The sequence below is a fragment of the Callithrix jacchus genome, chromosome 2, assembly GCF_049354715.1.
Source record: "Callithrix jacchus isolate 240 chromosome 2, calJac240_pri, whole genome shotgun sequence".
Taxonomy (NCBI): domain Eukaryota; kingdom Metazoa; phylum Chordata; class Mammalia; order Primates; family Cebidae; genus Callithrix; species Callithrix jacchus.
In genome coordinates this window covers 139,970,356-139,994,054 of record NC_133503.1, presented here as the reverse complement: position 1 = coordinate 139,994,054, position 23,699 = coordinate 139,970,356, and the positions used below count along the sequence as shown (strand labels likewise).

At 40.6% G+C, this 23,699-nt stretch overlaps 1 protein-coding gene and 1 non-coding gene across 6 annotated transcripts in view; one reads left to right on the top strand and one right to left on the bottom strand.

Moving 5' to 3' along the window:
- The window catches only part of OCLN (occludin), a 62,934-nt gene that overhangs the window by 20,173 nt on the left and 19,062 nt on the right, over positions 1–23,699 (top strand). For all 5 annotated transcript variants that reach the window (XM_054252206.2, XM_008991966.5, XM_035291454.3 and 2 more), the window contains one exon: positions 21,399–21,544. In XM_054252206.2, the coding sequence (XP_054108181.1) occupies positions 21,399–21,544 (146 nt within the window). The remainder of the gene's footprint in view (positions 1–21,398; positions 21,545–23,699) is intronic.
- LOC118151878 (U6 spliceosomal RNA) lies at positions 18,055–18,159 on the bottom strand. The gene has a single exon (XR_004740280.2). It is a non-coding gene; the product is annotated as a U6 spliceosomal RNA (small nuclear RNA).

Sequence of the window (23,699 nt, the reverse complement as noted above, 5' to 3'; positions counted from 1 at the left end):
CAATCCTGCATGATATGCACATGTACCCCAGAACTTCAATTAAAAAAAAAATATATATATATATATATATAAAAAATAAAAATGCCTCCCAAATGAGTGTTAGTAAAAACAGTCTTTAGAGGTGTTTAGAGGCCAGATGTGGTAGCTCACACTTGGAATCCCAGCACTTAGGGAGGCCAAGGTGAGAGGATTGCTTGAGTTCAGGAGTTTGAGAATAGCCTGGGCAACATAACGAGACCTGTCTCTACAAAAAAAAAAAAATTAGCTGGGCATGATGGTATATGCCGGTAGTCCCAGCTACTCAGGAGGCTGAGGTGGGAGAATCACTGGAGCATGGGACGTTGAAGCTGCAGTGAGCCGTGATTCTGTCACTGCACTCTAGCCTGGGTGATAGAGTGAGACCCTGTCCTGGAAAAAATAAAAAGATGTTTGGAGTGAAGCTTTCTAAGAAATCCTGTTAGGGTCCTGTTAGAAGCTACCTCAGAAACTGACATCACAGGGTTCTTTGAGCAGATTGATTTACTATCATGAAGGTGTTGCCACTGGTTCCCAGGGAGGTTTATTTTGACCAGTGGGAGTGGGAGTGGGGTGGGGAGTGGGCTGGCTAAAGATGGGTGCTGCATTGCTGCTGGTCAGATCTGGTGGGGTAAAGACATTGATATCTTTTTTCTTTTTTTTTTTAATTGAAACTGAGTCTGGCTCTGTCGGCCAGGCTGGAGTACAGTGGTGCAATATCAGCTCACTGTAACCTCTGCCTCCCGGGTTCAAGCGATTCTCCTGCCTTGGCCTCCCAAGTAGCTAGGACTACAGGCGCACACCACCACACCTGACTAATTTTATTGTATTTTAGTAGAGATGCGGTTTCATCGCGTTGGCCAGGCTGGTCTCGAACTCTTGACTTCAATGTGATCTGCCTGCCTTGCCTCCCAAAGTGCTGGGATTACGGGCAAGACATTAATATTTTGAAGGCTCTTTTAGCTCTAGCATTCTATAAGTCTGATTTTTAAGGAAATTTAGGAACATAGAGGAAATTTTTTTCTGGTTAGTTAAGCAGCAAAGATGAAGCAGTCTTGGGAAAGCCAGGAAGGCTGTGGTATGTATGTATTTGCCACTGAGATAATAGTTCTTATGTCTTTGACTCAAAGACTTGTTTTTTTTTTTCCCCTCACTTTGAAGTGTGAAGGTGTTAGGAAGTGTTTTCTCTCGACCTTTACCTCCAGGCAAGGCCACCTGTAGATGGAATAGGACAGGTCTGTATTATGAACTATGAAGTAAACGTTTCGCTGAGAGTTTCTGGGTGTGTTAGTTTTCATTGGCAGTTAGATTTGTTTACTTAAGGTTTCAGGTGGCTTAAAAACAACAAACCCGACTCAAGGGAGACCAGTGCCAGTGATATTAGAGTCCCAGTGAACTTTGGCCTCTCATCTGATTTTACTGTCATGAAGGTTTAATCAGTTCCAGTTGCTTTTGATAATTTGGCAAATTGATAGCTATTGTGATTTACAGAGGTGATGATGATAAAGCTGAAAGAATTACTTCGCTTTTAAAAAGGTATTATTTTAATAAAATTTCCTCTGTACCTCTGGAAATTTGATAGCCTGTGGGTTGTTGCACATGGACTTCCTTGTTTCTCTCTAGTAACAAGTATTTTCATTGAATGAGATGTAAAGGAATTATCTGTTGAATAGCAGATATATGATTTTGCCCAAACTAATGTTTTATGTGATACTTAACCAGATGCAAATCCTCATTTCTTTTCCTCTCCCCTTCAGTTTTCCAAACTGAAATGCCTCAAAAGCCTATTTAAAATAAATTATTTGGAAGTGGCTTTAGCTGCAGGTATTTTGCCTTTCTTTCTATTCTCCCCTAACCTGCCCAAGTTCATGTCTCGGAACTCAATACCATGTTCTCATTCTTTCCTCAATTGATGGCAGCAGCCAGATGCAGCCTGTTACTCTCTTTTCTCTGTTCTTCTGAGCCTGCCTTTCTGCTTGAATTGGTTTTACCCTGATAATGTGACTATCACTGTGGAATTGTGTCATCCTGCATCTAAATTGTTCTACATTGGAGTAGATAAGGGAATTTTCTTTCCTTTGGCCATGGGAAATTAATATCAAAACAATCTCTGCTTAAAATAATGGAAGAGACTCTAGAATTAACTACTTGTGCTGAAGGAGGATTAAAATTTGGGTTTTATTGATTGCAAAGAGTCAAGACAGGATACTCCCTATTTAGCTAATAATGGTTGACTGGGGGGAAAAAAGAAAAAATTAAAGTGGCTGGTTATAATGACTCATGTCTGGAATCCCAGTACTTGCGAGGCCAAGGAGGATCGCTTGAAACCAGGAGTTTGAGACAGTCCAGGGCAACATGGCAAGACCCCATCTCTACATAAAATTTAAAAAATTAGCTGGACTTGGGGACAGGTGCCTGTAGTCCCATGTACTTGAGAAGCTGAGGTGGGAGGATCGCTGGATCCTGGGAGGTCAAGGCTGCAGTGAGCCATCATCTCACCACTGCACTCCAGCCTGGGTGACAGAGCGAGACCCTGTCTCAAAAAAGCAAAACAAAAAACTTAACTACAGTAATAACTAGCTACTCAATATTAGTTTACTCCCTCCCTATAGATTGGAGTAGGTCTGGAATTTTATTATATTAATGAATCATACTGTCTTTCTTCTTGGATTTTTAGCATCTTCAGGATTATAACACACCTCCTGCTCCCCCACCTCTCAGAGCAGAGGGTAGTCAAAAGCAATGCCTTCAACGTTTAAAACAGGTTTTAGCCCTTTTGTGTAATCTGTGAGAAAACTTGGAGTTTTATAATTCTGTCCCTGTTGGCTCAACACAGTGGTTTCTCTGCCCTTCTTGGGATTTTTAGTGTTGTTTTTCCCCTTTCTTTTTCTGGATATCTTGTTCTTTGTAAAATAAACAGTCCGTGTTTGCACACTGCTTGGTTTTTAACCTGGTCTTTTATAGTCACTCAGATGGATACCAGTTTGTATTTTAAATGTTTTAAGATTTGTTTGATTAAAGTTTGCAGGTCTTTGTTTTGTTATGCCTTCAAATTTCAGATCTAATTGTTTTTTAAATAAATATTTATGCATGATTTGGAAAACGAAGTGAAATGCAGTCATTCCTTGGTGTACTCAGGGTGTTGGTTCCAGGACCCCCAGGTACACCCGAATCCATGCATATTCAAGTCCTGTAGTCGGTGGAACCCATGGGTATGAAAAATTGGCCCTCTGGATACCTGGCTTTTGCATCCTGCCAATGCAGTTTTCCATCTGTGTTCAGTTGAAAAAAAGCCATATATACGTGGACCCATGCAATTCACACCTTTGTGGTTCAAGGGCCAACTGTTTAAAGTAATTTTTTTTTCTGAGACGGAGTCTTTTGCTCTGTCACCCAGGTAGGGGTACAGTAGCATGATCTCAGCTCACTGCAGCTTCCTGCTCCCAGGTTCAAGCGGTTCTCCTGTCTCAGCCTCCTGAGTAGATGGGATTACAGGCATCTGCCATCATGCCCCAAATTTTTGTATGTTTAGTAGAGACGGGGTTTTGTCATGTTGGCCAGGCTGGTCTCAAACTTCTCATCTCAGGTGATCCATCTGCCTCGGCCTCCCAAAGTGCTGGGATTATAGGTGTCAGCCACCTCGCCTGGCCTGTATAAAGAAAATTATAGCAACTTCAGTTACTACTTTGGGGTTCTTTAATCATTTTTTTCCTTTCCTACTTCTTAAATGAGAAGTATGCTCATACTCCCTTAAATTTTTTTTTTTTTTTTTGAGACAGAGTCTTGCTTTGTTGCCAGGCGCCAGGCTGGAGTGCAGTGGTGCAATCTTGGCTCTTTGCAACCTCTGCTTTCCGGTTCAAGCAATTCTCCTGCCTCAGCCTCTTGAGTAGCTGGGACTACAGGCATACACCACCACCCCAGCTAATTTTTGTATTTTAGTAGAGACAAGGTTTCACCATGTTGGTCAGGATGGTCTCGATCTCTTGACCTCATGATCAGCCCACCTCAGCCTCCCGAAGTGCTGGGATTGCAGGCATGAGCCACTGCACCCGGCACTCCCTTAAAATTTTATTTTTTTAATTTTGTTGTTATTTATTTAGAGACAGGGCATAGCTTTGTCACCTGTGTTAGAGTACAGTGGTATAGTCACAGCTCACTGCAGCCTCAAACTCCCTGGGCTCAAGCCGTCCTTTTGCCTGGACCTTCCAAAGTGTTGGGATTACAGGCATGAGCCACCTGACCAACTTCTCTTTTTTTTTTTTTTTTTTTTTTTTTGAGACGGAGTTTCCCTCTTGTTGCCCAGGCTGGAGTGCAATGGTACGATCTTGGCTCACCACAACCTCTGCCTCCCAGGTTCAAGTGATTCTCCTGCCTCAGCCTCCCAAGTAGCTGGGGTTACAGGCATTCGCCACCACACCTGGCTAATTTTGTATTTTTAGTAGAGATGGGGTTTCTTCATGTTGGTCAGGCTGGTCTTGAACTCCCGACCTCAGGTCATCTGTCTGCCTCCGCTTCCCAAAGCGCTGGGATTACAGGTGTGAAGCACCATGCCCAGCCAACTTTTCTTATTTCTATCACATCAAGTAGTTTTGCCTGTTCTTAAGCAGGAGTTATGTACTGTGTGCCGTTGTGTCCACTCAACTTAGTGTCTGTGGAATTCATCTGTCAGTATGATGTTGTTTTTGTTTTTGTATTTTTCTGTGTACCTCCCCTGATTGGAGACTGTGTTTTTATTTATGCATTTTTTTTTCATAAGAGAAATGTTTTCCTAATTTTTTTTTTTTTGAAAGTCCATGGTCAGAATTAAAAAGAATTTTTAGGGAAATTGCTTTTTACCACTACTATGTTCCCATTTACCCATTTCTGGGTATCTTTTTCTATCTTTTTTATACATACTTTTTTTAGTTTATTATGATTCCTTTTGTTAATTTTGTGAAAATAAAACCAGAGAAAAATAGACTTCATTTTTTGTTGTTGTTGTTTAATACAAAAGTTAGCCTACTAGTGGCACCGGTCTGTCTGCACTATGCCTTTTTAATTCACAGTGTATCTTGGTGCCTGGTGGTATGGATGTACAATGGTTTATGTAATCAATCCTTCATTGATGGATGCATTTACTGTTTAAAAAGATTATAACGATGACTTTTTTTTTTTTTCTTTTTGAGACAGTCTCACTCTGTCATCCAGGCTGGAGTGCAGTGGCATGATCTTGGCTCATTGCAACCACCACCTTTCTGGTTCAAGCAAGTCCCCTGCCTCATCCTCCTGAGCAGCTGGAATTACAGGGGCACACTACCATGTTCAGCTAATTTTTTTTATTTTTAGTAGAGGCGGGGTTTCACTATGTTGGCCGGACTGAGCTTGAACTCCTGACCTCAGACAATCTGTTCACCTTGGCCTCCCAAAGTGCTGGGATTACAAGTGTGACCCTCCACACCCAGCCTGTAATGATCTTTTTTTAAAAAACTTTGTGTACCTTGTATCTACGTCTGTGTTTGTGTAAGTCTGTAGGATAGATTCTCCAGAATAGTATTACTGGGTCAAAGGGTGAATATTTCTGTGACTTTGACAGATATTGAGAAATTGCCCTTCATAAGGGGTTATGCCAATTTATACATCCATCAGCAGTGTATTAAATTGTTTTCATGCATCTTCACTAATAGCATTCCACTTTAGAAATGTATTTGGCCAACCCTTATTGTTGCTTATTGTATTTTTTTTTTTTGACCATTTAAAAAATGAATTTGGCCAGATGTGGTGGCACACACCTGTAATCCCAGCACTTTGGGAGGTTGAGGCAGGTGGATTGCTTGAGCCCAGAAGTTTGAGATCAGCCAGGGCAACGTGGTGAAACACCATGTCTATTAAAAAAAATGTGATGGGTTACAAAAAGTTCTTAATATAAAAGGGATACACGTTTATTATAACAAAATGCAAATAATATAGGGAAAACAAAAGGAAAAAACCCAAGTGTTCCTTCTCTCCCTCAGATTCCCCTTGTGGCCACTTAATAACTTTTAACAGATAGGTTTATATCCTTACTAGATTTTTAAAAGTTTTTATACAATTTTTGACTTCATACATTCTAAGACAAGTTCTCTTGCTCCCCCAATTCAGTTTTTCTGAGAGTAGCTACTTACTGGTGTTAGTGTGGATGTGCCCCATGCCCTATGTTAAACTCCATTGATGTGTACAGTCACAGACGCAAGTTCAGTGTAGTATAGCAGAGTGGGTATTGACTGGAGCCAAACTATCTGTGCTATGATCCAGCCTGGTTCATATTTGTAAAGTACTTAGAATAATACCTTGCACGTGGTAAATAATGTGATGTTAATTTTTAACAATTTGGTGTTATTTTATTTATTTATTTTTTGAGATGGAGTCTTAGTCTGTTGCCCAGGCCAGAGTGCAATGGCACAGTCTCAGCTCACTGTAACCTCTGTCTCCCAGGTTCAAGCGGTTTTCCTGCCTCGGCCTCCCAAGTTGCTGGGATTACAGGCACGTGTCACCACACCCAGCTAATTTTTGTACTTTTAGTAGAGATGGGGTTTCACCACGTTGGTCAGGCTGTCTCTAACTCCTGACCTCAGGTAATCCTCCTGCCTTGGCCTCCCAAAGTGCTGGGATTACAGGCATGAGCCACTGCAACTGGCCAATTTGGTGTTATTTTTAAACCAAAAATAGGATCATAATGTACACATTGTTTGCAGTTTGCTTTTTAAAAAACCTTGTTTTGTGAACTTCTTTCCAAATCTATCAGCACACAGACTTAATTGCTCTTAGCAGCTGTGTGGTATTTCATACTATAAGTATGTGATGATTCATTCTCCTATTTATGGACATTTTAATTGTGTCCAGTTGTTTACTATTAGAGATAATGCTGCAGTAAACATTCTCTTACATGTCTTTATGCACTCTTGCTAGTGTATGTGTAAGATGAATTTCCAGAACTAGACATTGAATGTGCACACTTAAAATTTTACTAGGTTAGCTGGGCTTGGTGGCTTGACTATAGTCCAAGCTAGTCAGGAGGATGAGATAGGAGGATCTCTTGAGCTGAAGAGTTTGAGGCTGCAGGAAGATATGGTTGTGCCATTGTACTTCAGCCTAGGCAATAGAGCAAGATCCTATCTCTGAAAAAAAAAATTTTATGAGGAATTACCAAGTTGTATTGTTTTTAAAAAGCCCTTGCAGGTTCCACTAACACTGATGGTGTATGAAATTGCTCAGTTCCCAACATTTTTTTCTGCTCTGGATATTATCTGTCATTAATTTTTTTAAATCCAGGTAAGTAAAAATACATTTTAAAAAATGTGGTGATTAAGCATATGCTTATCTTTTTGGCACAATCCCAGCTCATTGCAACTTCCGCCTCCTGGGTTCAAGTGATTGCTCTGCCCCAGCCTCCTGAGTAGCTGAGATTATAGGCACGTGCCATCATACCCAGCTAATTTTAGTATTTTTTTTTGTAGAGTTGGGTTTCATCATGTTGGTCAGGCTAGTCTCGAACTCCTGACCTTGTCATCCGCCCGTCTTGGCCTCCCAAAGGGCTGATTACAGGCATGAGCCACCATACCCGACCTATCTCCTATTCTTAATCACTTGAAGTCTTTATAGCGTGGCTTAGTTTTCTCTTGGATCGTTCGTTCTTATCTGACTGGAGTTTTTTATATTATGGATATTAATGTTTTGTTGATAATTTCTCTCATGGTTTTTCACCTTTGTCTATAGTGGTTTTTTGTTTGTTTTAAGAGACAGGGTCTCACTGTCTGTTTCTTTATGGCTTCTTTGTTCCTCAAAAGTTTTACACTCCCTTCAAGGTTTAAATGATACCCTTCTACAGTATCTTTATTATTTTAAAGTTTGTTTTAATTTCTAACCCCATGTGTAGTAAATGTGTACAGAGGGTTGAGTTAAACATATGTCAGTCCTTGGCACATTTTAACATCCTTGATTGCTGGAATGTTCCTCTCTCAGTTTTATTTTTGTCCAGTCTAGACTTTTAAGATAACCAAAAGCTTTAGGCCACCAGAAACTTATTTTTTTTAAACAGATTTCTTGAGCTATAATTTATATACCATAAATTGTATTCACCCATTATAAATTTAGTGATTTTTAGTAAACTTAGAAGTGTTCACCCAATCCAGTTTTTGTGTTTTTGTTTTTTTAACATCCAAGATATACACTGGACCACTCCCCTTGTTTTTTAAGATAAATGTTTCATTTTAGAGTAGTTTTATTAATAGAGTAATAGAAAAGTTGCAATTAGAGTACGTTGGATTTCTGTATACCACGGCACTCAGTTTTCCCTTTTTTTTTTTTTTCCCCTTGAGGCAAGGTCTCACTGTGTTGCCCAGGCTGGAGTGCACTGGTGCAATCATAGCTCACTACAGCCTTGACTGCTGGGCTTAAGTGGTCCTCCCACCTCAGCCTCCCAAGTAACTGGGGCTGCAGGCACATCACACCATTCCTAGCTGACTTTTTTTTTTTTTAAGTAGAGACAGGGTTTGCTATATTGCCCATGCTGGTCTCGAACTCCTGAACTCATGCAGTTCTCCTGCCTTGGCCTCCCAAAGTGCTGGGATTACAGGCATGAGCCACTGCACACCATGTAGCTAGTTTTCCCTATTGTTAACATCTTGCATTAGTATGGTGCATTTGTCACCACTAATGGACCAATATTGATATTTACTATTAACCAAATGTCATAATGTTTTTTCAGATTTATAAGCTTGTTTTTGAATGTAGTATGAGATAAACACTAACTTAATTTTGTTCCTGAGTGGTCAGCTTGAATACTGAAATTGTGTTTTTGGAAATTTTACATCTTTTGGTGAAAGTCAAGTCTTGATTTTCTTCCTTTTTTGAACACATTTTGGCCAGAATAATTGTGTAAGGGGGGCTCTTGGCTGGGCACAGTGGCTCACGCCTGTAATCCTAGCACTTTGGGAGACTGAGGAGGGTAGATTGCCTGGCCTCAGGAATTTGAGACTAGCCTGGGCAACATGGTGAAACCCGTCTCTACTAAAATACAAAAAATTAGCCAGGTGTGGCGGTGTGCACCTGTAATCCCAGCTATTTGGGAGGCTGAGACAGGAGAATTGCACGAACCTGGGAGGCAGAGGTTGCAGTGAGCCAAGATTGTGCCATTGCACTCTAGACTGGAGTCTCACCAGAGTGAGACTCCATCTCAAAAAAAAAAAAAAAATAGGGGGCTGTTAAGCCATTTTCTTACAGTAAGTATATGATACTATTTTTAGAGAATTGAGAAAATTGATATTGAAGTTAAATTTGCTTTTATATTTATAGAAAGCATTTTCATCCACATGCCTGGGGTCACATATGGGTGACAAAGCCAGAATTAGAATCCTAATTGAGCATTTCCATGTCAACAGATTGTTAGGAAAACCCCTAATGATTACTTTTTTACCCTTTTCCTGATTGTATCCTTTTTTTAAAAAAAACTGTTATTTTTTGAGATGGAGTCTCACTCCGTCACCCAGGCTGGAGTGTAGTGATACAGTCTTGGCTCACTGCAACCTCTGCCTCCCAGCTTCAAGCAATTCTCCTGCCTCAGCTTCCCAAGTAGCTGGGACTACAGGCATGTACCATCACACCTAATTTTTGTATTTTTAGTAGAGATGGGGTTTTGCCATGTTGGCGAGGCTGGTCTCGAACTCCTAACCTCAGGTGATCTACCCGCCTTGGCCTCCCAAAGTGCTGGTATTACAGGTGTGAGCCACCATGCCTGGCCAGTGATTACCTTTTTAAAAACTGGGCTTTAAGACTCAGTGCAATGGCTGACACTTGTAATCCCAGCACTTTGAAAGGCTGAGGTGCATGGATCACTTGAGGTCAGGAGTTCAAGATCAGCCTGGCCAGTATGGCAAAACCCTGTCTCTTTTGAGAATACAAAAATTAGCTGGACATGGTGTCATACGCCTGTAGTCCCAGCTACTCGGGAGGCTGAAGTGGGAATTCACTTGAACCTGAGAGGTGGAGGTTGCAGTGAGCCCCGAGATGTACACTTGAGCCAGGTCAACAAAGTGAGACTTTGTCTCAAAAGCAAACAAAAAAACTGGGCTTTAGGTACACAGAAATAGGTTAGTTCAATTCTTGGCTTATGACATTATCACCTTTATTTAGTCCATGCATAGCATTCCTGGTACATTTATTGATTCATAGTGAACACCTATAGATTGGCCAGCTCACTTAATAATTATATTACTAAGTTACATTACTCTCTACATTTTTTTACTGTCTCATCTACTTGTTTCTACCTGCTCCCAAAGGTAGCCTATCTAGAATTTTGAGTTTATCAGAATTTGCTTTTTAAGAAGTTTTTACCTACATATATGAATACCTGAGCAATATGTGAATTTGTTTTGAGTGTTTTTTAACTTTGTAGAAGGTGTATCTGCATGCAGTGTTTTGGCATTGGCCTTTTTATTTAGAGTTAGATTATAGATTAAGATATGTTGACAGAGCTGAAGTCCATCTGATGTCGCCATTGTCTGGTACTCTATAACATTTCATAACAGGTTATCCAGTTTCCTTTTTTTTTTTTTTAGATGAGGTTGCCAGGGGTAAGGGGAGGGGGAAATGGTGAATGCTTGGCTATGGGGTTTCTGTTGGGGTGATGAAAATGATCTGAAGTTAGACAGTGGTGATGGTCACACAAAGGAGTGATGGAGAGGAAGAAAGAGGAAGAAAAAGAGGGAGAGAGAACAGAAATGTTGCTTTATTCTAAAAATGGGTATTAATAATGGCCGATCAATATTTCATTTAAACCTATGAGTAGGTGTGATGTGGTATTGACAAGAATGTATATTTTGTATATTTAAAGTGGAGAGCTCTATAAATATTTATTGGTTACTTATTCAGGATCTGAGTTCAAGTCCTGGATATCCTTATTAATTTTCTGTCTCGAGTCTAAATTTCTTTATGGGTCTTATGTATCTGGGTGTTAGGATCGTTAGCTCTTATTGTTGCATTGATCCTTTTACCACTATATCTTTGTTGCTTTAAAATCTATTTTATCAGATGCAAGAATTGCAACTCCTGCTTTTTATTTATTTATTTATTTTTGCTCTCCATTTGATTGGTAAATCTTTCTCCATCCCTTTGTTTTGAGTCTTTGTGTATCCTTGCATGTGAAATGGGTCTGGATGTAGCATACCGTTGGGTTTTGGCTGTATCTTTTGATTGGGGGATTTAGTCGATTTAAATTTAGGGTTACTGCCATTTGATGTTAATTCGCAGTTTTATCCATTGGTTGATGTAAATTCTTCTTTATGTTGATGCTCTTTACTTTTTGGTATATTTTTAGAAAGGCTAATACTGGTTGTTTCTTTCTGTGTGTAATGCTTCTTTCAGAAGCTCTTGTAAAGCAGGCCTGGTGGTAATAAAATCTCTGAGTTCTTGCTTGTTCATAAAAGATTTTATTTTTCCTTCAGTTGTGAAGCTTAGTTTGGCTGCATATGAAATTCTGGGCTGAAAGTTCTGTTCTTTAAGGATGTTGAATATTGGCCCCCACTCTCTTCTGGCTTGTAGGGTTTCTGCTGAGAGATCTGCTGTAAGTCTGATAGGCTTCCCTTTGTGGGTAACCTGACTTTTCTCTCTGGCTGCCCTTAGTATTTTCTCCTTCGTTTCAACCCTGGTGAATCTAACGATATATGCCTTGGGGTTGCTCTTCTTGAGGAATATCTTTGTGGTGTTCTCTGTATTACCTGGGGTTGAATATTGTCCTGCTTTGCTAGGTTGGGAGAGTTTTCCTGAATAATATCCTGAAGAATATTTTCCAGCTTGGATTCATTCTCTCTGTCGCATTCAGGTACACCTATCAAATGTAAATTAGGTCTTTTCACATAGTCCCATATTTCTTGGAGACTTTGCTCATTCCTTTTTATCCTTTTTTCTCTAATCTTGTCTTCTCGTTTTATTTCATTAAGTTGGACTTTGACCTCTGATATCCTTTCTTCTGCTTGATCAATTCGAGTGTTTAAACCTGTGCATACTTCTCGGAGTTCCCGTATTGTATTCTTCAGTTCCATTAATTCACTTATATTCCTCTCTAAATTGTCTATTCTCATTAGGATTTCGTCAAACCTTTTTTCAAAATTCTTAGTTTCTTTACATTGGGCTACAACATGTTCTTTTAACTCACAGAAGTTTCTTATTATCCACCTTCCAAAGCCTGATTCTGTTAATGGAATGCACTCGTTCTCCATCAAGCCTTATTCCCTTGATGAGGAACTGTGATCCTCTGTAGAGGGAGAGGCATTCTGATTTTGAGTATTCTCAGCCTTTTTACACTGGTTTCTTCCCATTATTGTAAATTTATCCACCTGTCGTCTTTGTAATTACCAACTTCCAAATTAGGTCTCTGAGTGGACGTCCAAGTTGTTAATTCCCAGGGCCGAAATTTGAGCAACCCACTGTGCCGGCCAAAACAGCGGCATTAAGACTGATGGTGCTTTTCTGCCTGGGAATCTCCAGTCTGGTTTCCTTCTTGAGTCTGTAATAGGCGACTCTGCCTTCCCAGAGCTCCAAACGTCGGTCAGAAGGGGAACCAGTCCCCTTTACGCTGCATCAAGAGCTGCCGCACCGAGGTGCTGGCAAAACCGCTGTGCCAGCCACAAGAGTCACGCTGGCGACCCGTGGGGCTCCTCCACTGGGAATCTTCTGGTCCGTGAGCAACAAAAATTTGTCTGAAAGTGTGATATCCTCTCGTTCTCTGCACTTTCACTGGGAGCTGCAATCCCGAGATGTTAGCGATCAGCCATCTTCTATCCAGTTTCCTTTTAATGGGGTTTTGAATTATTAAGACCATTAAAAATGCCTGAAACATTTTTAATTTTTATTTATTTTCTTGATGCAGAGTCTTGCTCTGTTGCCTGGGCTGGAGTGCAGGGCCTGATCTTGGCTCTCTGCAGCCTCTGCCTCCTGGGTTCAAGTGACTCTCCCACCTTAGCCTCCCAAGTAACTGGGATTACAGGTGTATGCCACCACACCTGGCTAACTTTTGTCTTTTTAGTACAGGCAGGGTTTCACCGTGTTGGCCCAGGCTGGTCTCAAACTCCTGAGCTCAGGTGATCCACCCCACCTCAGCCTCCCAAAGTGCTGGGATTACAGGCATGAGCCATCCCACCTGACCCTGAACATTTTAAAATCACCTATGCTTGTGAATGCTTCTCTTGGCTATATACCTAAGAGTGGAACTTTTGGGGTATAGTATTTGTGAATGTACATTTCTATAAGACAATGCCAAATTGTTTTTCAACTTTTACCCATATATAATCTAAACAAGCAACTCTTGGTGTGGTGTTAGACTTTATAATGTTTGCCAATCAAACGTGTGAAAGTATACCACTGTTGTCTTGGTTTATATTTCTTCTGAACATGTCATGTTTATTGACCTAATGTGTTTTCTCTTCTACTTTTTACCTTTTGGCAATTGCTAAGGTGGCAAAACTCAACCAGTTTCTCTGATACTCTTGATTTTTATAAGAATTTTGATGGGGTAAAGGTCAACTTTTTATATGAGGCATAGTTCTGAGGAAGTATAGTCTATTGCGTGATCATTAGTGTCCTTTTCGCAAATGACTAACCCCTTATAGATAAGACAAGCCCAAAGTGCCTGCTCTCCTTTATTTAGGGAAAAATGTGTTCCTTCCCTTTCCCGTTGTGTTGATGGTATGATAGAGGTCTTTCTCAGGGCCGAGAATCAACTAATGTTTCTATTGTAATCAAAGTAGATGCCCTCAGCTGTTCTCATGCCGAGTGAACCTTCTCACTGTTGCTCTAGGTTATTTTACCACACCTGGGCCAGAAAACCAGGCATTGCCAAGTTTGTACACCACTGCAGGCAAAGGACCCTTCACTTGTAGGTCTTTATAAGGTACAAGTGGTCTGCAACGTAGGAGAGAATTGTATCTACATCAGTGGTTCTCAAACTTTTGGGAAAGCATCAGAATCACCTGGAGGGTTCATTGAAACAGCCCACTCACTCCCACCCTGGAGTTTATGATGCACTAGGTCTGGGTGGGGCCTATGTTGGTAATATTAATGTAGCTGGTCTGGGGATCGTATTTTGAGAACCACTGTTTTATAGATTTAAGCTGCAGCCATTAAACTGCAAGCGAGTTATTATTACATCATGACATACTTGGAGAATGATAACTTAGTACAAGATACTGGAGTAAATTGAGGGGGATCTGGAACTGCAGATGATAACTGGCTCACAGGCTGGGGTGCCAAAGAACTTTCATGCCCCCTGGCTCACCTGTTGAGAAACTGGCATGAGGTACAGGTATATTAAACTAACAGTCTTCATAGGGATTTTCGTTTAAGGGGCCTTGAATGAGATCACTGATAAGCCTCACTCACTGAGTACAAGGTTTTTCTACCTCATCCCCTTCCAAAGCTCTAAGAATTCATTGACTCTTACAGAATTTCAGAATTTACCTTTGCTGGTGTCAACCTAAAGATGACACAATTATAAATTTAGAAAGGATCTCTAGCTGTGAAAGAAAAAAAGTAGAAAGGAGCCTTTATTTCTTGTAAAGGCCTACAACCTGCAAGGTAGCCATCCTTGACAGGCTTGGAAGCCTAGCTTCTGGCAGAGACTGAAAGGCACTTAGAAGGAGAAGGAGTTGGGACAAGAGCTTAATGCTAAGCAGGTTGGCTGCACATTCCTATTCAACAGGTTACAGGAGGAGAAGCTATGAATATTCACAAAAGGGATCCTGATGCATGCGCAGCGAACAAACATTCATGTTACATGCCTCCCTCCTGTTTGCTTTGGGGTGGGGACTTAACATTTAAATGTATTACAGTTAGGCCCTATACATCAAAAGGTGAAGCAGGAACACAAGGCACACACATGCAGCCTCTGCAGGCTGGCCAGAACCAGTCCACAGCTGCTTGTCTCTTATCAGGAGAAGGTTACTGAAATCAGTCTCTTGACCAGTCAAAGCTGTATGGCTTGTAGAACGGGTCGGTTAGTCAGTGTCTGTTGGTGGATGAGCTGCCGTTTTCTTTTCTGTGAGTTGCTAGTTTTTGTGGGTACATAGTAGGCATGTGCAGTTGCTTTAATCTTGCTTATCTTGAGGCCAGTGCTTGTTTGGCTGCTGGAAAAAAAAGAGAAACCTTACGGTGGTGAGAACACAGTGTATGATTAGAACAAATGAAGTGTGTGATTTAACCCTTGCCTGGCATGACCTTAGGTCTTGTTTATAATTTGGTGTTTTATTGCCACTAAGGGTCTATTTCTGTCAATCTTAATGATCTCTGTGTTAACAATAATGCTGGTCAGTTGTGTCTAAACCACAAAAGGGAGAGAGTAAATGAGTTGTGTCTGACCTCGAATTCTGTCATGGCCAGGTAGCTCAGTTAAGATATCTCTGGGGTACTCTTGGCCAAAAGGGAGGCTTCTCTGTTGGGGGCTTAGGATTTTATAGTTCTCATTGGTCTATATTATTACTATTTCTCTGGACAGTGTGCACTTGGGTAGGAGGCTGTTTGTTTTCTAAATCCTGAGTGCCATCTCAGCAAGGTAAAACAACCAGACTTGTTCAAACCTGGTCCACAATCTCTTTGTGAGATTAGTAGATACGGAACCATCTGCCTTCAAGTGACCAAAGGTGGAGAAAAGTCTAAGAGAACTTTCCAGAGTCAATTTTGAAGCTTTTACTGGGGGGAGTATCTGAGGGTATAAAATATAGAAAACAGGAAAAACGAGTTGGACCACTTACTGTTGAGAACCTGCAGTCCAAGGGCATAGGGCTAATGGAGGGTGGAATGGGCAGATTGTAAAGCTGGAGATGATCCTTGAGATTAAGATGCTCCTCCCTCTGATGCCTGAGGTATTTCTCCACTTTAATCACCCAGCTGGGAAAACCATACTCTTTCCCTTTTGAGGGAGGTGTTCCTAAATGCTGACCTAAACAAAGGCACCTGGTGACTGAAACGTACTCATAATAATTTTGCATCAATAGCTGCTCTTACGAAGTTAAACTAATAAGCAAATAAAACTCTTCAAAATGGTGAGGAGTTGAAGGAAATGAGAATGGTCTCCTTTTTTACAAAGACTGGTCAAAATACCCAGCCAAGATGGGTACCCCAAGCCATGTTTGAATTCTTGAGGTGGCAGTTTGTTATGCCAGGAAGAGCTGGGCTTTGGAGCTACGTGGACCAGAGTTCAAATCTTCCCTCTGCTACTTTACTTCTCTGTGACTTAGAGCAAGTTAATTTAACCGTGGAGGCTCAATTTCCTCATCTGAAAATAGAGATAATTGCATCTCACTGGATGGTGGTGAGAATAAACAAAGTCAGGTTTGCCTGGCACAGTACTAAATAAGCAACAGGTGAACTTCCTTTTCTTTCGTAGAGGTAGATGGCTTTTGTCACATTGCTAGACCACATGGATTCAGGCTTTGCCCGACTCTTCCATGTGTGAACTAGGGATGAAATTAGGGTGAGGAGAAAAAGGAAGATTAGCTATCATTGCAATTTTTTGCTTTTACTAACTCAAAATGAAATATGAAATTGATTTAAGTGGGGATAAGTGTTTTTCCCAATCTTTGTTTTGGAGGAGAGAAGATTTTCTTTAATAGTAACCTAGAACATTCATTCTTGGCCTTTTTACTTCTTCTCTGACTTCAGGTGGGACCAACATGATGGTGTAGACCCATCTTAGTTTCAGATGAGGAAGAATCATGGCAGGTATTTGGAGAAGAGCACCTGAGATGCTCTAAAGGAGATCTGCCCTCTTTGTTTTCCTTTTGGCATCCCACAGGGGTTTAGGATGTTTTCATTAACTCTCCAAGGAGTGTTAGGTGTTATTTGTCTCAAAGATTTTTTTTCACAAGCGACATAATCTAAACACTTCTAATGAGTACAATTAAACTTGGAATAAAAATTTATCCTCATCATAATTACCTCTTGTGAAGATCTTTTGATATTATATTTTATTTTGATATTTTGGAAACACCTTAAATTCTTTCTTGATTAGAATAAGAATCTTAAAACTTCCCTGCATATCCCCTAAATTAATAATTCATACTCCTTAAGCATGTCCAGTGTGCAGTGCAGTGGTGGATCTCGGCTCATTGTAACCTCTGTCTCCCAGGTTCAAGCAATTCTCCTGCCTCAGCCTCCAGAGTAGCTGGGATTACAGGCGTGTGTCACCATGTCTGGCTAATTTTTGTGTTTTCATTAGAGATGGGGTTTCACCATGTTGGCCAGGCTGGTCTAGAACTCCTGACTTCGGGTGATCCCTCCTGCCTTGGCCTCCCACAGTGCTGGGATTACCCAACCTAGACAAATCTTTATTTTGTATTTTCATCCTGCTTTCTTCTGCCCCTGATTTCTTAGAGATATCCTCAAGTTAAGGGGATATCCCTAAGGGAAAATTGTCACAAAGACATTTTGCTGTTAAGATTTATGCCTAGTTGGTTTTCTCAAGTTCTCAATCTTTTTTGACCGGGCATGGTGGCTCACGCCTGTAATCCAAGCACTTTGGAGGCCAAGGTGGGCGGATCACCTGAGGTCGGGAGTTCAAGACCAGCCTGACCAACATGGTGAAACCCTGTCTTAAAAAAAAATCTTTTTAAAGGTAACTTTAACTACATCATTGAGTTTGATGAGCTGACTGGGGATCAAATCAGTAATAACAGTGAAATTCAGAAGTCCTTTCTTATAATAATGGGAAATACAGGTTGGAGACTCCTTATAGAAACAAGCACCTGTTCACTTTTTATTGCCCCCAACCCCCATTCTACTTTCCTACTGTCCTGCAAAAGCTGCAGATAATGGGTTTATACTTACTTTTCATTGGCATCATGAAGTGGATTAGAGGAAAAAATATTTTAGCCTTTTTTCAGGCAAGTTGAAGCATAAAGAGAAAAAAAAAACTGATCTTACTCCTTGTTTTTAAATATATTTTCCCTTTGCCTCTAGACTCTAAGCTCCTTTTGAGGAAAAAGGTTGCTACTTATTCTTTGAGTCTGCCATCATAGCTGGCTCAGGATTTAAAATATATGTGTATATAATGTTCCGTGAATTTGGTGCCATCCTTGTGCGAGGGCCATGATAATCTTTTCTGTATTGTTCAACTTTAGTATATGTGATGCAAAGGAGCACTGCCTTGGAATTTATTATGCATGCGTATAGAAAAGGTTTAAGTAATCAAAGATCTGTGCTGGAGGGTGGAGTCAGTGGTCAAGATAGTCCAGTTCTGCTGACACTAAGAGATAAAGGTCAGCTCAGTGTGCCTCACTGATAAGATACTTGGGTATATAATGTAGGAATAGAACAAATGTATTTTTCTACATTTATGTAGCAAACTTGGGGCTCCTGATTTGTGCCAGACACTGTGTGGGCCTTTGGAGACTCAAAGAGGAAAGCAAGGAATGCCCGCCCTTCCATTTTCTACTTCTAGTTTCTTAGGAAAGTTGTCTAACCCTTTGAGCCACAGCTTCCTCATTTCTGAAAAAGGAAGAATATTTGCCTGTAAAGCCATGCCTACTAAATGATCTGTCACTTCAATATTTCACTCATTGTAAGCAGTCAGATAGTGGTAGCTTAAGCCGTCCACTGCCGACTGAAGTGAGATAGGTGAACAAGCCATTGTACTGTAAGTAAGCACTTGTTCAGCAGTGCGTAAGTGATCTGGTGGAAGGTTTGTATGCACAGGTGTGGAGAGATAGCACGGGTTGGTGCCTCCTCCAGGAGGGCCTTGTATGGAAGGCTTCAAGGAGGAGGTGGTGGCACTTGAACCTGGAATTGAAGCCCAAATAAAGAATGGCTGGCAAAAGGGAAAGGGCGTTCTAGCCAGTGAGAAATCTCTGACTCTTATACTCAGACTCTGCCAAAGCTCATGCTGGAGGAAAGGGGGTGGGGCCTAGAGAAGTATAAAATGGGTTTTCATTTTTTAAAATTTGTATTTTGGCAGTCATCTTCGACTATAAAATGGGTTTTTAAGCAAAGGAAGGATTTTTAAATTCTGATGAGATATTGGATTAAGAATAGGTCTTTGGTTTGGTGAAGCATTTGCCTGTGAAGCTTGGCAACTTCTTTTGTAAGCTTTTGTTATAAGGAATTCTGTGGGAACCAGGAGGGCTCCCCTACCCTCCCCGCTGTGGTGGGATCTGAGCACACTCCGTGGCAACCCACCCACTGGTTTCGAAGTTGCTGCCAAATTCCACTTCCAGAGGGAAATGATTCTGTTCCTTTCTGACTCTAAATGTTAAACAATCAAGAATACCCTAATGTCCTTTAACGGGTAGGTAAATATCTTTCTGTATGTGATACTGCCTGGATAAGTCAAGAGAGCCCATCTCATGTTTTAAAAACTTGAAGATGTAAGGAATGTGTATTGCAGAAAGATACACTGTATTGATGCTGAACCTAATTGTAAGGCTTTATAATAGCAGAATAATTCAAATAAAGGTCTTCTGTCACTTCCAAATTCTTGTAAAAATGATTTGATCAGATCCAGGGGCCTTTATTCTAAAATCCAGCATCTTTTGCCTTTTTACTGTGTTTAAAGGCACTGTGGTAAATGTGATATGTGGTCATCTCATTTAATAATCAAAATAATTTTATGTAGTAGGTAGTTTTCTCCTTTTTTTTTTTTTTTTTTCCAGATGAAAACTGAGGCTTTATAGAATTTGTGGTTGGCAGACCTGGGGTGAGCCCAGATAATCTGATGCCATTGCCATTGGGGGTGTGTGTGTGTGTGTGTGTGTGTGTGTGTGTGTGTGTTTGAGGCAGGGTCTCATTCTGTTACCCAGGCTGGAGTGCAGTGGCACAGTCACAGCTCATTGCAGCCTCCACCTCTCAGGCTCAAGAGATCTTCCCACAGCCTCCCGAGTAGCTGGCATTACAGGCACATGTACCTCACCTGGCTAAAATGCCACTGATCTTATCACCAAGCTAAAGTGGTTCAACCCTTTTGAATAGCCGCTCTTTTTCACATAAATAATTTGTAGATTTATTTTTATTTTTTTCCCACACTTTATTTCTGTTCCTTTGCTTTAAAATAGCTAAGTGATTCATCTAGGGTTAGCACTTGTTGGAGGTCTTTGTTTTTTTTTTTTTTTTTAAGAATTTCAGAGTCATAGGTAATAATTTAAAGACTATTAGGTGAAATTTAGAGTGTTGGAACTGTTACATAAAATCTAACAGTGTTTGGAGTCTAATTGGCTGTGCTTTTTATACTTAAATTTTTTCTCCCAAAGATTCTGTGGTAAGCCTTCCATGTTAATGTTGACCTAATGGAAGAAGCTGAGGCAAAATTAATATAGAGAATGTATTTGGGTCAAGGTTGAGAACAGCTGCCTGGGACATGCTTCCAAGCTGCCTTGGGGAGTGCTCCATTCTGCCTTTTTTATAAGCAAGTTTTTAAAGGCAAAAAAGGGGACAAGGAGAGGGCAGAAACAAAGTTGTTCATCAAGAATTATCACTGATTTATGGAAATAATGTTGATAGGTTGTTGAGCTATAGCAGGGTAGCATTGTTAGGTTAAGCAGTTTCTGGAGATAACTACATAGCTCAGAGGGGAAGTAGGACTTGTTTGCTGTTTCATTTTAATGCCTCTCTGGCCTGATAAGCTTTAAGAAAGGGCTTGCATTCCTCAGATAAGAAGTATCTATATATGTATTTTACATAGTTTCTAATGCATGTTACTTCTGTAGGATGAATTCACTTACACATCAGCATGAAATAAGGAAAGTGAAAAGGGAAGGCACTAATGTTGTGTGATACATTGTGTAGGCTATTAATAATAGAGCCATTGAGAACATACATTAAGGGAGAATAAACAAATCTCTTATTAAAAGAGCAGAAGTCAGCTTGAGCATCTTAATTTCTTCTGTGGTTTTAACATTCCCCGTTTAGAGATGAATGGATTAAGAACCACCAGTGTGCTTTGTTCTAGATTAGTGCTTTTCCAGGTGTGGTGCCCAGACAGCAACATTAGCACTACCTGAGAGCTTGTCAGAAATGAAAATTCTAACCCAGACCTAGCTCAGGTTAAATGAGACTGGTCTTTCTAATGTGGGCATGAGGTAATGAGACCAGTCTTCCTAATATGGAGGTGGAAAATTGCCATAGTTAATTATTCAACCTAAATCACATTAGGATGAGAATTAGGTGATCAGATTTTTTTTCATACTTATTTAGCAGTAGCACTGTTTATATGTCTATTAAAAAATGGATTTGACTATTAACCTGTATTGATTTCCTTTTTATTATTAGTGTTAATAACATTTAACAAGCCACATAAATATTAGATCATGTATATAAGATAATTTTCTTCAATGTCTTTTCCCTTTTCATTACAAGATAAATAATAACTATCTCTTGGGGTTTTTTTTAAGGTTAAAAATGTGTCTGCAGGCACAGAGGACATGCCTCCACCCCCATCTGACTATGTGGAAAGAGTTGACAGTCCCAATGCATACTCTTCCAATGGCAAAGTGAACGACAAGCGGTTTTATCCAGAGTCTTCCTATAAATCCACACCGTAAGTAGCAACTCTTTTAGTTTGATAGACTGAGTGTAAAAATGAGTATTTGCACATGATTGATTTTTGTTGTTTTGTGCCTTTATCCATAAGAAAAAATCCAGCATCCTCTAGAAATGCAGTGGGAAACTAAAGAAAAAGAAAAAAAAGTATCCGGCAGTGCCCACAAAAACTGGATCTGGATCTTGGTATTAAAACAGTCTTTGCTTTGTTGATAGAGTGGTCTTAGGCTACTTGGAAGAGGGAGATGAGGAGGGTGGGGTTCTCTTTCCTTTCTAAGTTGAAAATGCCTTTCACTTGCTTGTTTAATTGAAAGGCGGGGTTGGGTTCTTTCACTCTGGGAATGTGGTTCTGCTGTTTCTGGTTTTGAAGTTTAGGTGAGGGTGAAAGGAAGTTACTGAGCAGAGGTCAGTACTGTGCTCAACCTCTTCTTTTGCCTGTAATTGTTGGATCTCATAAACAGAAGGAGGACATTGCACATTAATCAACCTTGTCCATGTGCATTTCTATTAAACTAGAAGACTTCATTTGAATCCAGGAATTGTGGTATTTCATTTGCTGTGCTAGGTCCTCGGTATTGCTGGGAGATGTGAAACCTCAGTGAGCATCTGGCCTAGGGTAGGTGCCATGTGATTATTGAAGTGGTGTCTCTGGTGGAAACACTTACCCTAAAGCCCAATTTTAATTCCACCTAATGACTAGTGAGAGAAGAATATTGGAGATAATTGGCATGGACAGGGATTTAATTTTTGCTTAAGGATGATAAAGTTGGTATTTTTACATATACAGTCATGCACTGTTTAATGATGGGGATACTGAGAAGTGTGTCTTTAGGCATTTCATCCTTGTGTGAACATCACAGTGTACTTAACACAAACCTGGATGGATAGCCTACTACAAGCCTAGGCTACACAGTATAGCTTCTTGCTTCTACACTGCAAATATGGACAGCATGTTAATGTACTGAATACTCTAGACATTTGTAATACAGTGGTAAGTATTAGTATATCTCAACACAGAACAGGTACAGAAAATGTAAAAGATAAAAAAAGGGTCCGAGCTTGCAGGACAGGAAGTTGCTCTGGGTAAGTAAGGGAGTGAGTGGTGAGTGAATGTGAACTACATTACTGTACACTTTCAATTTACTCAACATTTTTCTTTCTTCAATAATAAATCTTAGCTTTCTATAACTTTAATTTTTTAGACTCTTAAAACACAATCACATGGCTGGGTGCAGTGGCTTACGCCCTTAATCTTTGCTTTGTTGGTAGAGAGGCCTCTGGCTACTTGGAAGATCTCTTTCCCTTCTAAGTTGAAAATGCTTCTTTTCACTTGCTTGTTTAATGGAAAGACTGGGTTGGATTCTTTCACCCTAGGAATGTGGTTTTGCCATTTCTGCTTAATCCCCATACTTGGGGAGGCCGAGGTGGGTGGATCACCTGAGGTCAGGAGTTCAAGACCAGCCTGGCCAACATGGCGAAACCCCGTCTCTACTAAAAATACAAAAATTAGCTGGGCATAGTAGTACACACCTATAATCCTGGCTACTTGAGAGGCTGAGGCAGGAGAATCACTTGACCCTGGGAGGCGGAGGTTGCAATGAGCTGAGATCGCACCACTGTATTCCAGCCTCGGTTACAGAGTGAAACTCTGTATTAAAAAAAAACCAAAACACACAACAACAACAAAATAAAACACAATCACAGAGCCTGGCACAGTGGTGCACACCAGTAGTCCCAGCTCATTGGGAGGCTGAGGTAGGAGGGATCACTTGAGTCCAGGAGCGCAAATCCAGCCTGGGTAATATAGTGAGACTTAAAACTACAACAACAGACAAACCACACCTGCATTGTATAGACATAGAGAAATAGTTTCCTTATTCTATAAGCATTTTTTTTTTTTTTTCCGTAGAGACGTGGTCTCTAATCTGTCACCCAGGCTGGAGTGCAGTCGTGTGATCATAGCTCACTGTGGCCTTGACCTCCTGGGGTCAAGCAATCCTCCTACTTTAGTCCCCTAAGTAGCTGTGCACCATGTCCAGCTAATGTTTTTCTATTTTTTCATAGAGATAGGATCACGTTGTGTTGCCCAGGCTACTCTTGAACTCCTGGGCTCAAGCGATCTGCCTGCCTCAGCTTCCCAAAGTGCTGGGATT